Genomic DNA, 13,586 nt, shown 5'->3' with positions numbered 1-13,586 from the left:
TGAAAAGCTTCTTCCCTGTGTACGAGGCACATCGCCCGTCCAAAACTTATCATCTCCATAATTTATTTATGTCGGATCTTCTAATTTCCTTTGCTGCATAATGTACATTGCATTTATTCTGGCATTAGGTAAATGTGTCTTGAAGGAGAATAGCACTTAAATAAAAGTCCAACAAGGATATTCATTTAGAATTAAAAATAATTCAGCCTGAATTACCACGATAGATATAATGTATGTCATTAATGAAGGGGAAAAAACTCAATCCAGACTTTAAGTTTAGGGTTCACAGAGTATGAAGTTAATTTTTTCCCCAATTATTCAATGAAAAAAAAAAAAATAAATTTGTAATCAAAACTTTTAGAATTGAAATTATTTCTTTAAAAAAATAAAGATTTAGTTTAAAAAACTTATTTCTAAATTAAATAACTAATTTTTGTCTTGTGAAGTTCAAGTTATTTGCCAAACAAACTTTTATTTGCACACATCAGAAACCTTTAGTTGTGATTTTAGTGTCTGCTCACAACGTCATGTGAGAATCACAAGCAAAACTTTGAGTCAAACAAAAACGTAGAATAGCAAGAAAAGATTTCTGACATGCACAAATAAGTTTGTTTAGCAAAAAAAAAAAAATCACTTCATGAGACAAAAATGTGTGATTTTAATTTACAAAAAGTTTTTTAAGCTAAACTCAGCAGGCTTTTCTCATGGTGACATGCTTTAACAATTCAATATTTGCTTTTTGTTTTTTTTCTGCAGTTCTACCTTAAAGTTTGCTGCAGCTCTGCTTTCCTGAATGGACCATCTTCATCTCCACTGCAGCAACCAGGCAGCTCTGTTTTATAGATTACAGTCACTAAAAGGTTGCATTGGGCCTTGTTTATATTTTAATAGTGTAATTCTGTAAAGACTAAATATGTAAATCAGAACTAAACCACCAGCTTTTATTTGCATGACCTGCTAAATTGCAGGTTTGAACATTGCAATACTTTCTTAAGACAAAATAGACCTGCAGAAATAAATCACTAATAAAATATCTTGCATAGTTGATGCTCGATATAGAGATTTTCCTTGGCTTTAATTGTATATGTCACAATTTAGTAATTTATTATTGTTCATGATCTCTCTGGCTTTGTTAATATTCTGTCCTAAAATGCAGTTAGATGGGCCCTTTTGTTTTTTCTTTTTTGAGCACCTGCCCCTTTAGTGGCCTCTGCACGGCCCTGGAAGAGTTTGTTCTGGTTGTAAACTGGGGTTAGAACTCACCTCCTTCAGCACAGACCGATAGGAAGATCCAGACAATCAGGCAGAATCGGAGATACCCAGGTGTCATGTCTCTGTTATGGAACGGTGTTGGACAAGACTGTGTGAACTCTTCCAGGCCCAAATAGAGGACACGCGTCCCTCAATGCTGTCTGCAGTAAACAGAGAGAGACGCACCTTAAAACGAAGCAGCAGTGATTCTAGTGAGCAGCAGACAGTTGCTCTTGATCAAAACCTCATTTTCAAATCCCAGATGGCCCAGTAAGGATTGGTGTTTATGATTTGTGTTTCCTTAAGCCAGTGGAGCCCAGAGTGGGTCCTGGAGGCCTCCATGTTTTATTCTCTCCCTGGTTTAACGCACCTGGATCGAATGATGGGGCCTAAGAAGATCATTGACCTGCTGAGGAGGTTGTTAATACCAGCAGGGAGAGAATAAAACATGCAGGATGCCTCCAGGACCCACTTTGGACCATGCACTACCTTCAGCTTTTTATTATTATTATTACTTTACCAGGATAAAAACCCATTCAGATTAAAAAGCTTCATTAGTTCGGAAAACCAGTAAGGTTGTCAAAGTCCAGCAGTATCATGGGCATGGCTAACAGGCCTGTTTTCTGAAGTGACACCAAGTGAGAATGTTTAATCGTAGATTTGTTCCTGTAGTGCTGATTACAGATCAATTGAGAAACAAAGACATGGATATTATCAATCTGGAAAGGGTTAGAAAATAATTTCCGAGTTCTCCAAAGGACCACACAGAGGATCCCTTTGCACATGTGAAGAAGATAGAATAGTGGAGAACCTTCCCCGGATTAAGTGATCAACCAAAGGTAAAGCTCTGCAAGCTTCAAAGCCTCAGTTGATATTCAGGTCAACATTCACAATAGCAGAGAGGAGACTGTTCAAAAATGGCCTCCAGGTGAAACGTTGAAGGGCAGAACCACTCCTGTGTCACGATGACCCAGAAAAAAATTCCTTGATGACCCCAACACCTTTGGGAGGAAATTCTGTGGACAGACATTTTTGAAGATGTGGGTTTCCTTCATCTGGGACAAAACTGAGACATTATGCAAGAGAAAGAACGTTCATGCCGAACAGCCCTCCAATATGGCTGAACTGAAAGTGAAGTCAGTCCAACCTCCTCCACAGTATTGAGACTTGATACCAGTTATCACAAACCCTTGATCAGTTATTGGTTGAGAGAAAAACTGAGCATAGAGCCAACTCTGATTAAAATATTCTGCCCTATCTATTAAAACACGTAAGACAACTATTTGTATAATTTATGTTTATCAGGCCAAACTGTTGTTTGTTTGAAGTGATTAGTTGGTTACGTGAAAAGGAAAATCAAAGTAAAGTGAATTTAATTTTATCAAGCAGATTGAACTTTGTACAGGTTATTCCACTTTTTTAAATACAGGGCACTCAATTTGCATGTACACTGTAAAATCTTTAGTTAACTTCATGAATATGACTATGTTGTAATTACTTAACAACCAAAACCCAGTTTGTTAGTTTCTTTCTAACTAGAAGCTACTTGAGAAGAAAACATTTGAAAGAAACTGTTCCTGGCTCCTGCTTTGTATTTGTTTCTTTGCTCAAACTTTGACAGAAAATGTAGAAACAGTGACAGTTTGTTGACTTTTTTCAGTAAAAGAAACAGATTCACATGCAAGGCTGGACCATCAGCCGGAGCATGGTCATGAAAATAAGCATACAACTCACTCAAGTTTGATGAATTCAAATGTAAATCCTAAAAACTATCCAATAAGTGCCCTGCTGCTCTGAAAGTGACCTTGTTCCAGATGGGTTTACCTTTTCACCTGAAACATCTTAACTATTTTTGTGACAAATACAACAGTGGTTTAATTAGCTGCAACATGTAAAAACAAAGTTATGCTGGGAGGTTTAAGTATTGCAGACCTAAAATAACATGATAAAATTTCCTAAGCTGTTCATAAAGTAAACAACCAATTAATCACAAGTAGAGCTCAAAATGGCCTCCACTTCAAATCGCCACTGGTCCGTTGGTGCTCAGGTACTCTGATGGATTATGGGTAACATCTGGTGTTTTGAAATACCAAATGAAACACAGTAATGATAACAAGATTGTCTTTTGTTGTGCAGATGAACTTAAAAAGATAAGTTAATCAGAAAGACAGGCTCTTAGTGCTTAATTTATTTTCTGGAAAAAATTCCGTCTTGCATCTTGTACATATATTTTTTGCCTTTGTTTCTACATATACTTTTGAAAAGACATTAACTTGAATTTCATTTTTTTATTGTTGATTTCACAGATTCAGTTATGTTAAATGTACTTTCACCACAGAATCTTTTTTTCAGTGACGTCCGTTTTCCTTAAAATCACCATTTGAAGATTACAATGAGTTTGTGGTCAGGGCATTATTGACAGATAAAGGAAAAGAGGAGACAGCTCAGGAGCCAAACCCAAAGAACAAGTTGTGTATGGTCCATTTTCATATGTTTTGCGAAACTACTTTAATTAAAAATGAACTATTAATACAAGCTCATGTTCAACAACAACTTGGTCTCAAGGTACCAATTGCCCAACAAGAATTAAATTAAATCCATTTAGACGTTGCAAAAGTGAATATTTGGATGTAAAATGTTAAGATTAGGATAAGTAAACATGTCTTTTCACATTAAGAGTAGAAATGTTTTCTTCAGTCAAGCAGAATCAGAAATGTATAAATAAAAGTATTAGATATAATACTACCAAAGTTTTACCCCACTGAGGCTGGGTTGGCTTGTTTGGTTTTAAACAGTAAAGCATCAGCAGACGTCTTTAGGAGAGATTTCTCTTTCCTTTTGTTGCAGTTTAACATCCGTATCCAATCATTAACAAGACTTTTGTTTTGACAAATATGTCAATTTAATGTATAGAAAGAAACAAATAAACTTGTTCACTAGTTAACTCACTGGCTGCCGGTTTATATTGCCAAACAATCACAAAAGTACTGGCTCAGATTTAATATTTGAGCTATAAATGAGATCATAACCGGGCATTGTGTGTATTTTGTGTTTTTTCTGCTGGCAACAGTTAAATGTGCTCCTATTGCCAGAGAGCAGACATGGAAATAATTTACATTAACCAAAAAATCTGTGAAAATATTGTGTTGATGCTTCTCACAGTTTAAAACATGAGGGTTATGTTTTATGAAAACTAAAAGATAATCACTGTGAGGTTAGATAATTCACAACAAACAATTTCAGAAAAATCTGCATGTTTTTCAACATGAATATCAATTCAACAGGTTTTATATAAAAACCTCGTTGGTGAAGTATTTTTTTGTTTACAGTTTGATATTATTGTGAAACAACAAACTAACTTCACTTTACTTAACCCTTTAGATATCGATTGTTTTACGTCATTTTTAGCACTGATCAGTTTGGACTCTATGCTGAGAAGTAAACAGTCAAACCACCACAATGTTATGAGCTAGTCCTGTTGCTGCTGCTTACATTCATCAGCTTCCTTTTCCCAGAGGAACCTAGAAATCAAAACTGGAATCTATCATAGAGATTCCACTTAAACATTGGTCTTGATACTACGCAAATATATTCCATAAACCAGGCAGGCAATCTGTGATTAAACATAAAACACTGTAAAAGTATCTTTTCAATTCAGACTTGACTGAAACAAAACATTTGGTGTGAAATACTGACTTTTATAATCAAGGTTGGTTGAAGGAACAAGACTAAGGTTGATTTCGGTCCACATGACTGAGGACTGATGAGTTCAATGTGTGATTCAAATTAAGTATAACATTAAGTATGACATCTACAGAATACAGTGTCAAATTAAATCAGTTTCAACATGACAATCATAAATGTAAGATTTAAAAGCTGTTGGAAACATATAAAGTAGTCTATATATTATCAACTGATTACTGCATGTGTGTGTAAGACTCACCTCGTTCTGCAGAAAGGACTGGAAGAATGATTTTTCCCGATAGTGAAACAGACACCTAGGAGGCACCATTTTGGTTTCCCACAAAATGTTACAAATTTCAGTCTGAGTTTTCAGCCTTGAATATCTTTGAGCCTGGATGACATCTGACCCAAAGTTTTTAAAAGGTTTCAAATAGTCTCGGTATTTAAATCCACTGATAGCAGTCTCTATAACTCCCAAAGTTACATCCATGGCATGAACCTAAGAACGATCATCACTCAGGCAACCACAGCGAGGTCGGTGCCCAGATGAAGGTAGTCCCAGCGAGTCGGTTCACATCATGAAGAGGAACAATGGAGGAAACGTTTCAACTGTGGCTGCTCAGTAAGTACAGAGTCAGTTCACTTGAGTTAAAGAGTTTTTGGACTGTTATAATAATACATAGTAGTTCTAATAGCAAACCTACTTTGTGGTGACATTTAGTTTATTTTGACCTACATCCATTACCTCCTGCTTCCATGTACTAATGGAAGGAGGACAGGTAAGACATCCAAAGTGCTCTGTAAGTTGGGAGGCTGACAGCTGAGAGGCGATGCAGAAGAGAGGCTGAATCTTTATGAAGAGAAATGGGAGACAAGGAGATGACAGATGAGCTACAGAAATCTATTACATCACTGGCCTTTTCCATCTAACATTCATCCATTAGATAACAGGATAGATTAGTTAAACCTGCAGCTAATAATGCAATACGCTTGGGAGAGTCCTTAAGCTGTGGTGGTGCTGTAAATAATATCTTTTCATTTTGATGACAAAGCTATCAGCATTCTGCAAAATATCCTGATTAAAAAAAATCAGTAACACTTTATTTGAAGGGGTGTGAATAAGACTATCATGACACTTTCATGTTTAAACTTTACCTTTAATAACATAAAGTTACCTAACTTTTAAAGGGCAATCAGTAAAACTTTTATAACAAATTTATATCAGTAATGATTTCTTGGTTAATGTCAAGTTGTCATAACAAAGACATTTTGAATAATGTCAACTTTGTATTAAAAGTGTCATAATTTACCGAATGACGCTTTATGACAACAGTCATAAATATTCATGAAGGCTTATTCATGTTATGACATGTTTATGACAGTGTTATGTCAGTCTTATTCAACCCCCTTCAGATAAATGTTACCAAAAAATCTAATTTAAACCTGTGGCCATAGTTAAAGTGCAATATACACGCAATTGTATTTTATTTTCTTGTATTAAAATACAAGTAATTATCAGCTGAGAGGAGGGGTGAGCACTTATGTCATCCCCAACAAATTGCCATCCTGGGCAGTTGCCCATATCAGAAACCGCCACTGAAACTCCATCTCGGTCATTTCAGCTCATCTTGTCTCTTTGACAGTGACTTTCTTGAAGACTATAGATCACAGGTGTCAGACTCCAGTCCTCCAATGTCCTGTAGCTTTTAGATGAGCCTCTGCTGCACCACCTGAATATAATAATCAGGTCATTAAGGCTCTGGAGAGCTGATCTACACAAGGAGGAGGGAATGAAGCCGTTTGATTTGGCCTTTGAGGACTGGAGTTTGACACCCCGGCTATAGATCCAGGTCCATAAACCTTCTGCTGCTATTACCTTTCTCTAATATCACTTCGGAAACTGATCTTCATCCGTTCATCATCATTTCTGGTTGGCTAATCCCATGTCCAGTGCAAACCTCAAGCTCTCCAGGTTCTGCTTCCTGCTCTCAGTGCAGATGATATAATTTCTCTCCATCACTATAGAATAAACTAGAAAGAGCTCAAAGCAGATCCCTAACCCATTCTATGAAAAAATTTCCCCCCCTGACTGCACACTGTAAGAGAATAAAATCATGAACTTCTGGCTCGTTATATTCTCTTGTCCTCCTGGATTCAATGATTCCATGCGTGGAAACAAAAGCCACAGAGTATTCCAACATTTAAAAGTATAAAATCACATCAACAACACAAACACTTCATACACACTAAAACAGACATTCATTTACCTGAGACAAATAGAAAAGTAGGAAATAGAAAAACAGGAAAAACGCAAAAAACAAGTTTTTTGGAGATTGCTCTGCGGCTGCAAATAGCAAATCTGATTGGTTCCTCTGGGGCCCTTACTTTTATTCAAAAGGGTGTTTTCTTTGTTTTAATTTATGCAATTATGGAATTAAGGCGTGTTGTTCTGCTTGTATGGATAGACCCAGTTTCAAATTACTCAGTTGGGAAGTCCAAAGCAATTTTGTTGCCTTCTGAAACCTGTTTAATTTCAGGGCTACAGAGACCTATAGGGTCATTCAGAGCAGCTCTTCTCCTGTCAGTTTGAAATGTGATGTTACTCCTAACACCTGGTTGGAACAAAGCCTCTAGTCTTCCACCAGGGTTCAACCAAAAGTTAACCTGTCTTAGACCTATTTTATTTCCCTGTCGTGTAATTCCTACAAATCCAGATCAGTGCAGTAATTTTAAATCGACATAAAGCCTGGTACGCAAAGTGGTTCAGAACTTCTGCATCCTCTTAGATCAAAGTGCAGATTTTAAGAATAAAACACTTATAGAATATACCTGAGCATTTTCAATATAAACACATTCATTCTAAACATTTTCTAATTAATGTTATGCTAGTTTTGATTATATGTTTGGCTCACTTAGTGTTACAAATTTAGCCTGATTTAGACACCAGTGCTGTTAATATAAAACTACAAATTAGACTAGTTCAGGTCATGTTAATTTTAACTAAATGGTATTCTACTAATTAAATTGCAATTATTAAAAATAGTATGTGTTGTTAGTTTGTTTTTCCTTCAATTTTAGTGTTTCTCTGAGGAAGATGACTTGTCTCCTCGCTGCCTGTGTGCCAGAGTTAATTTATGACGTGGTTCCTCCCTGATAACAGAAACGGTCTCTCCTGCAGGCCCTCTGAGATGTTATCCAAAAACATTTTTGCTCAATCCACAATTTTCACATGTTGTAAGATTGTAAGACTGTACTAAACACTAAGAATATTTATTTTCCTCAACACCGCCTCACCACGTACTTATTCCTGACTATGGATACATTTCTGCTTTTTCAGATAAGGAACATTTTGATACGAACACTGGAAAAATATTCCATGTTATAAACAATGTTTTAAATCTTTTATTTCTCTAAAGGTCTGAAATTACTGCTGTGGGTCATGACAAAGCAAGGTCAGTAATGTTATTTATTGGGGTGAATCAATTCCAGTTTTTTTTGCTTATTGCTGATCTTTAACAAGCCCGACCTGCACTCTCAGAATATGTCACTACTGCTGCAGAACATCATGTTCATATTTTAGTTTTATATTAAACTTCCTGAGTCTGTCTCATCTTTGTGAAAGAATTTTGGTCTTATCATATTTCCAATGTTGTTTCAGTTAATTGAGATTTACAGACATTTGTTTCTGCTCAGTCTCTTGGCAGTAGCTGGACCACTGCTTTAGCCTGAAAATAGTTTTAGCACAACTTAACTGGTAAAACATATAGTTTAGTAGAAGTCTCTATACTTTCTCAGGACATGCTAATCTAAGCAGAACCTTGTATGTATCTTTGAATTTAAGGATCCAATTTAAATAATTTTAGAACTAAATACAGAACATGCATTCTTTTCTTGAATTAAAGTCACGAAAAGAAAAAGCTTAATTAAGTGAAAGTATTCTTTCCCTTCATGACGAGTATATGATCTAATTTGTTTTTTCATGGCCTGACTGGATCCCAACACTTAGACAATTTAAATACTGTATAATAACTGTTATGTTCCATGTTTCTGTATGTTTATTTTTGAGTTCTCTGTGTTCAGTCCTGTGTTCCTGTGAGTCTCTGTCCTGTCCTCCCCGTTGATTGCTCCCCAGGTGTGTCTCATTCCCTTAATTACCCCGTGTGTATTTAAACCCTCCTGTTGTCTGTGTTCCTCGTCGGGTCCTTGTCTATGGTCAATGTCTGATGTTTGGTTCACTCGCCAGTAGAATTGTTAAGTCCTGGTTTGTGTTTGTTTTCCGTTCACTCGCCAGTAGAATTGTTAAGTCCTGGTTTGTGTTTGTTCCGTCTGGTCCGTTTGACAGTTGCTACCGGTATTTAGCTGCGTGCTTGTTCCTGCCGTGCTGCCTGCCTTGGACTGTTTGTGTGCTGTTTTCACCATTAAATACATCATCTTCACCATACCTGGGTCTCAGCGTCTCTCCTCACCACCAACAACCCCACCATATGATAATAACCTCACTCCAACTGATTAACTTCTCTAGACTTAAAAGAGAAAAGGTGGGGGTTTTCCTGAGAAAGTCAGAAATCTGAACCACAAAAGAAGTTTGTATAGATAGTCTACAATTTATTTTAATATTTACAACATAAAGAAGCTACTTAGCAGTGATGAGACTTGAAATGGACACTTCCAACTCCCAAAAGGGCTAAACTCCTGCTTTTGTTCAATCCTATTGCTGGCTCTGGTTTGGCATAATTAACAGGAAGCTATATTTGTTTCATTATTTTTATTTCAGTTCTCCCAGTTCGTCTGACTGTGAGTCCCAGCAGATCTCAGTTCTTTGAAGGAGAATCAGTGACTCTGATCTGTGAGGATGGAAACAGCTCTGATGGAGGAACTGTGAGGAGAAACACAACCAGAGGAACCAGTACTGAATGTGGAAAAGGGTGGGGGAGACCAGCTGGATCTACCTGCAGGCTGACCTTCCTCCTCCCATTAGACTCTGGCCTGTACTGGTGTGAGTCCATGTCTGGATCCTCCAGCAGCAGCAGCAGCAGCATCCAGCTCTCTGTCTCTGGTAAGATCAGACTGTGGAGTTAGTGTTGCTGTGTGGAAATGGATGAAATGCTGTAGTTTGTCTCTGTGTTGAGGTGGATCAGTGATCCTGCAGAGTCCTGTCCTCCCTGTGATGGAGGGAGATGACGTCACTCTGAGCTGCAGAGCAAAGAGTCCAGCCCACAACCTCCCAGCTGCTTTCTATAAAGATGGCTCCTTCATTGGTGATGGACCATCAGGTCACATGACCCTCCTCCATGTCTCCAGCTCTGATGAAGGCCTCTATAAGTGCAGCATCAGCGGTCAGGGAGAGTCTCCATCCAGCAGGATCTCTGTGGAAGGTCAGCAGCTTCTCTGTTTGCTTCAACCTTCATCAGGAGACAAGAAATAAATTATCACCTTTGATTCATTTCAAGGAGAATCACCAACACTCCTCCTTCTCCAACCTCTACACATTCTCCATCCTACATCTCTCCTCCTCCTGGTTCATCTTTTCCCACCATTAAAGTTGTTGCTGCCATTTTTATCTCTCTGGTTTTACTTTCATTAATTCTTCTGGTTCTTCTGGTGAGACGATGTTTCTGCAGGAAACCTGAAGGTGAGTCTTCAGTATTAGCATTATTTTCATTCGTTTCAACAGGCTTACAATTTGTGATACTTATTTTTTGGATCTGTTGCTTGTTAAGAAACTGCAAATTGGTTTTATGTTTATTCTGTTTTATTTCAGATGAAGGAAAAGATGAAAAGGAAATCATGTACAGTGACCTGAAAACCTTCAAAAATCAGACGCAGCCAATCAGAAGCAGCAGAGGTAAAACCTCATGTCCTGTAGCTGATAAAGTTTTAACTTTTTACTTTAAAGACCAAATAAATAAAAAATCCATTTTCTGCTTCATAGTAAAGATCTTTATTTGTTCAACTGATCATTCTAAAACTCAAAAGATAAATTTATTATGAAGAGAAATCGTATTATTCCAACAGTCGAAAAACATGACTGTCAGGTTGATTAGTCTCTCCAAATTTCCCCTAGGTATGAGTGTCTGTTCATGGTTGTGTGTCCTGTCTGTCTCTGTGTTGCCCTGCGACAGACTGGTGACCCGTCCAAGGTGACCCCTGAATGTTAGCTGGAGAGGCAGCAGCACCTCCTGACCCACTAAGGGACAAGGTTTTAGAAAATGGATGGATGGATCTATACAGAAAGTTTTCGATTTAGTCTCTGCTTCATTTAGCTGATCAGAAATCAAACAGAAGTAATCTGGTTGACTTTTAGAACCTTGAATCATCTGAACTTAATCTTTATTTTATCATTTATTCTTTACCATCAGATTATATTAGCTCACCAAAACTGACTGTTGTCTGTTTTCTCTGCAGATTAACTTTTGTTGTGCAGTGCTTTTCTTCACCTTTTACAGCTAATAGGTCAAATGTTTTCAGCAATCACAGCTGCCGTTATTTTACCTAAATTAGAGGCGTTTGTTTTTTCCACTGCAGGTTTGACCCTTCAGTTAGATGGTTTTGGTAGCTGCTCACTGTTCCTCTGAGTGTTTCTGCAGCCTGTGGTTATTAAAGCTAGCACGCTAACAGTTAACAGGCTAACAGCTCTATATTTATTAAAGCTAGCAAGCTAACAATTAACAGGCTAGCAGCTATGTGGTCGTCCAGCTTCCTATTATTGAAGGAAACATGCAGGTCAAACTGGAGCTGCTTATAACAGTGTTGTGGTACTCAAGACAGATCTTGATCTCGAGAACATTTTTTGATGGTCTCGTCTCGGACTCGACCGCATTCGGTCTTGTCTCGGGCTCTGAGGACTCGGCATTTTATTTCAAGACCAGTCTGTCATGATCGATGTGGTTGAGGTGGTGAGGAAACGCAGGTAGACCCAGGTAAAATGAGAATGATGAATTTAATAATGTAGCTCACAGTCTTGAACAGGCAGCACGGCAGAAAGTTAGCACACAGCTAATACCGGTAGCAACTGGATAACAGACATGTAAACGAGCCTAGGTCGATGCAGGACTTCACAGTTCAACTGCGTACGACCCATAAACAGACGTAGACTGACGGCACAGGGAAACAGTTACAAATGACGAGGATCTGACAAGGAACACAGACAACAGGTGGGGCTAAATACACACAGGGTAATCAGGGGGATACGACACACCTGGACAGAAAGGAAAATAGAACTGCAGAGAACAAAGGGGGATAAAAACTAAAGTAGATCTGTGAACATCAGAGGATCTTCATGAGGAAATCTCAGATCTGTAGGGTTACATTTCAGTCTTTCTTCTTCTCTTGATGTTTTTCTCTGTTTGGCCTCAAACTCTCATCCACATCATGACACATATTTCCTCTGGCGATGCAGTGAGGAAAGAGACTTTTAACATCTTCTAGTGTCTTATTCTCTCTGAGCACCTGCTGTGATGTCATCACATACTGTGTCCATGGCAACTAGAATGACCATCAGGAACAAAGAGCAGGATGAGAGGAACTCTACCAGCTTCCTGATGGTGGCCTGATAGAAACTGGCATCATGTCCTCAGATTCTTCTGACTGTTTTCCTCCTAACTCTTCCTCCTCCTCGTCTTCTGACTGATTCTGGCCAAATCCTCGTCTTTCATCATCAGAAATAACATCATGTTGGACAGATTTAGTTAAAAAAAAGCAATAGAAATGTATTAAAATATGTTTGGCATATTATAGCAACCTGTTCAAACATTTTGCATGTTGAGACTCATATGATGAACTTATGGCTAAATGTTATGGAGGATGAAACTATTCAACAGAGACACATTTTAATCAACATGATTAAAGCAAATAAAAATATAAAAGACAGACATTTACAGTTCAGTCGGTCTGATGGTTTCAGAGAGAACAGACTCTCTGGGTCTATTTTGTACCTTGTTAACCTTTATTTAGCAGAAGTGAGCAGCTCTGTGTCTCTGTTTATCACAAACATTCATACATTTACATGTCTGACATTAACAGCAACAAAATTAAAAAAAAAGTTAAAATGTGAGTGTGCTGAGAATTCTACATTTCTCTGAAATAACTCAGCCAAGTTCTTTGTGTTCTAACATAACCAATAATACCTGCAGCGATCTTATTTATACGTGTTTTTCCAGATCCAGCTCTGGTTTACTCTGCAGTGAGAACTGGAGACGTCGAGTACGGACAGATAAACATCAGAGAGACTGGAGACCAGCAGAGGAGGAGAGGTAGAGACAACGCTCTGCTTTGATCTGATTGGTTTTATCTTTCAGTTGTAGTTTAATATCTGAGACTTGAGTTGCAGTGTTTTAATAGTAACTATTTAGCTCCTCTCTAACTACCTTGGACTCTTAAACCACCAAACTTCCTGTTTCCAGTGAAGTTTGTCAAGCAGCAAACATCCTGAGTTCACCACAGGAAACGTCTGACGGTTTTATAAATAAAAACCTGTTGGTCCAAACTGAGCGGCTCGGTGCGGTTCTGAAGGTGTTGCTGTGTTTCTGTGAACTGACTCAACGCTCGGTTCGTGTGTTTAGAGGAAATGAGCAGCTCTGTGGTCTGATTCACATGTTTATAGATTCATGTGGTGGACAGAAGCAACAGAACCATTAAAAACATTTCTACCA

General features: G+C 37.9%; 1 protein-coding gene across 1 annotated transcript; it reads left to right on the top strand.

Annotated features, from left to right (window-relative positions):
• Nucleotides 1-9,803: 9,803 nt before the first annotated feature.
• Nucleotides 9,804-10,375, top strand: LOC107835118 (Fc receptor-like A; the record flags this gene model as incomplete). Its single annotated transcript, XM_016667377.1, has 3 exons — nucleotides 9,804-9,813; nucleotides 9,914-9,991; nucleotides 10,065-10,375. Coding segments are annotated over 3 exons (384 nt in total), but the record flags the coding sequence as incomplete, so codon positions are not given.
• Nucleotides 10,376-13,586: the final 3,211 nt, after the last annotated feature.

The sequence above is a fragment of the Poecilia formosa genome, unplaced genomic scaffold (assembly GCF_000485575.1).
Source record: "Poecilia formosa unplaced genomic scaffold, Poecilia_formosa-5.1.2 Scaffold1040, whole genome shotgun sequence".
NCBI classification, from domain to species: Eukaryota; Metazoa; Chordata; class Actinopteri; order Cyprinodontiformes; family Poeciliidae; genus Poecilia; species Poecilia formosa.
Note: the sequence above shows the minus strand (reverse complement) of the source record. Positions and strands in the feature narration are given on the sequence as shown.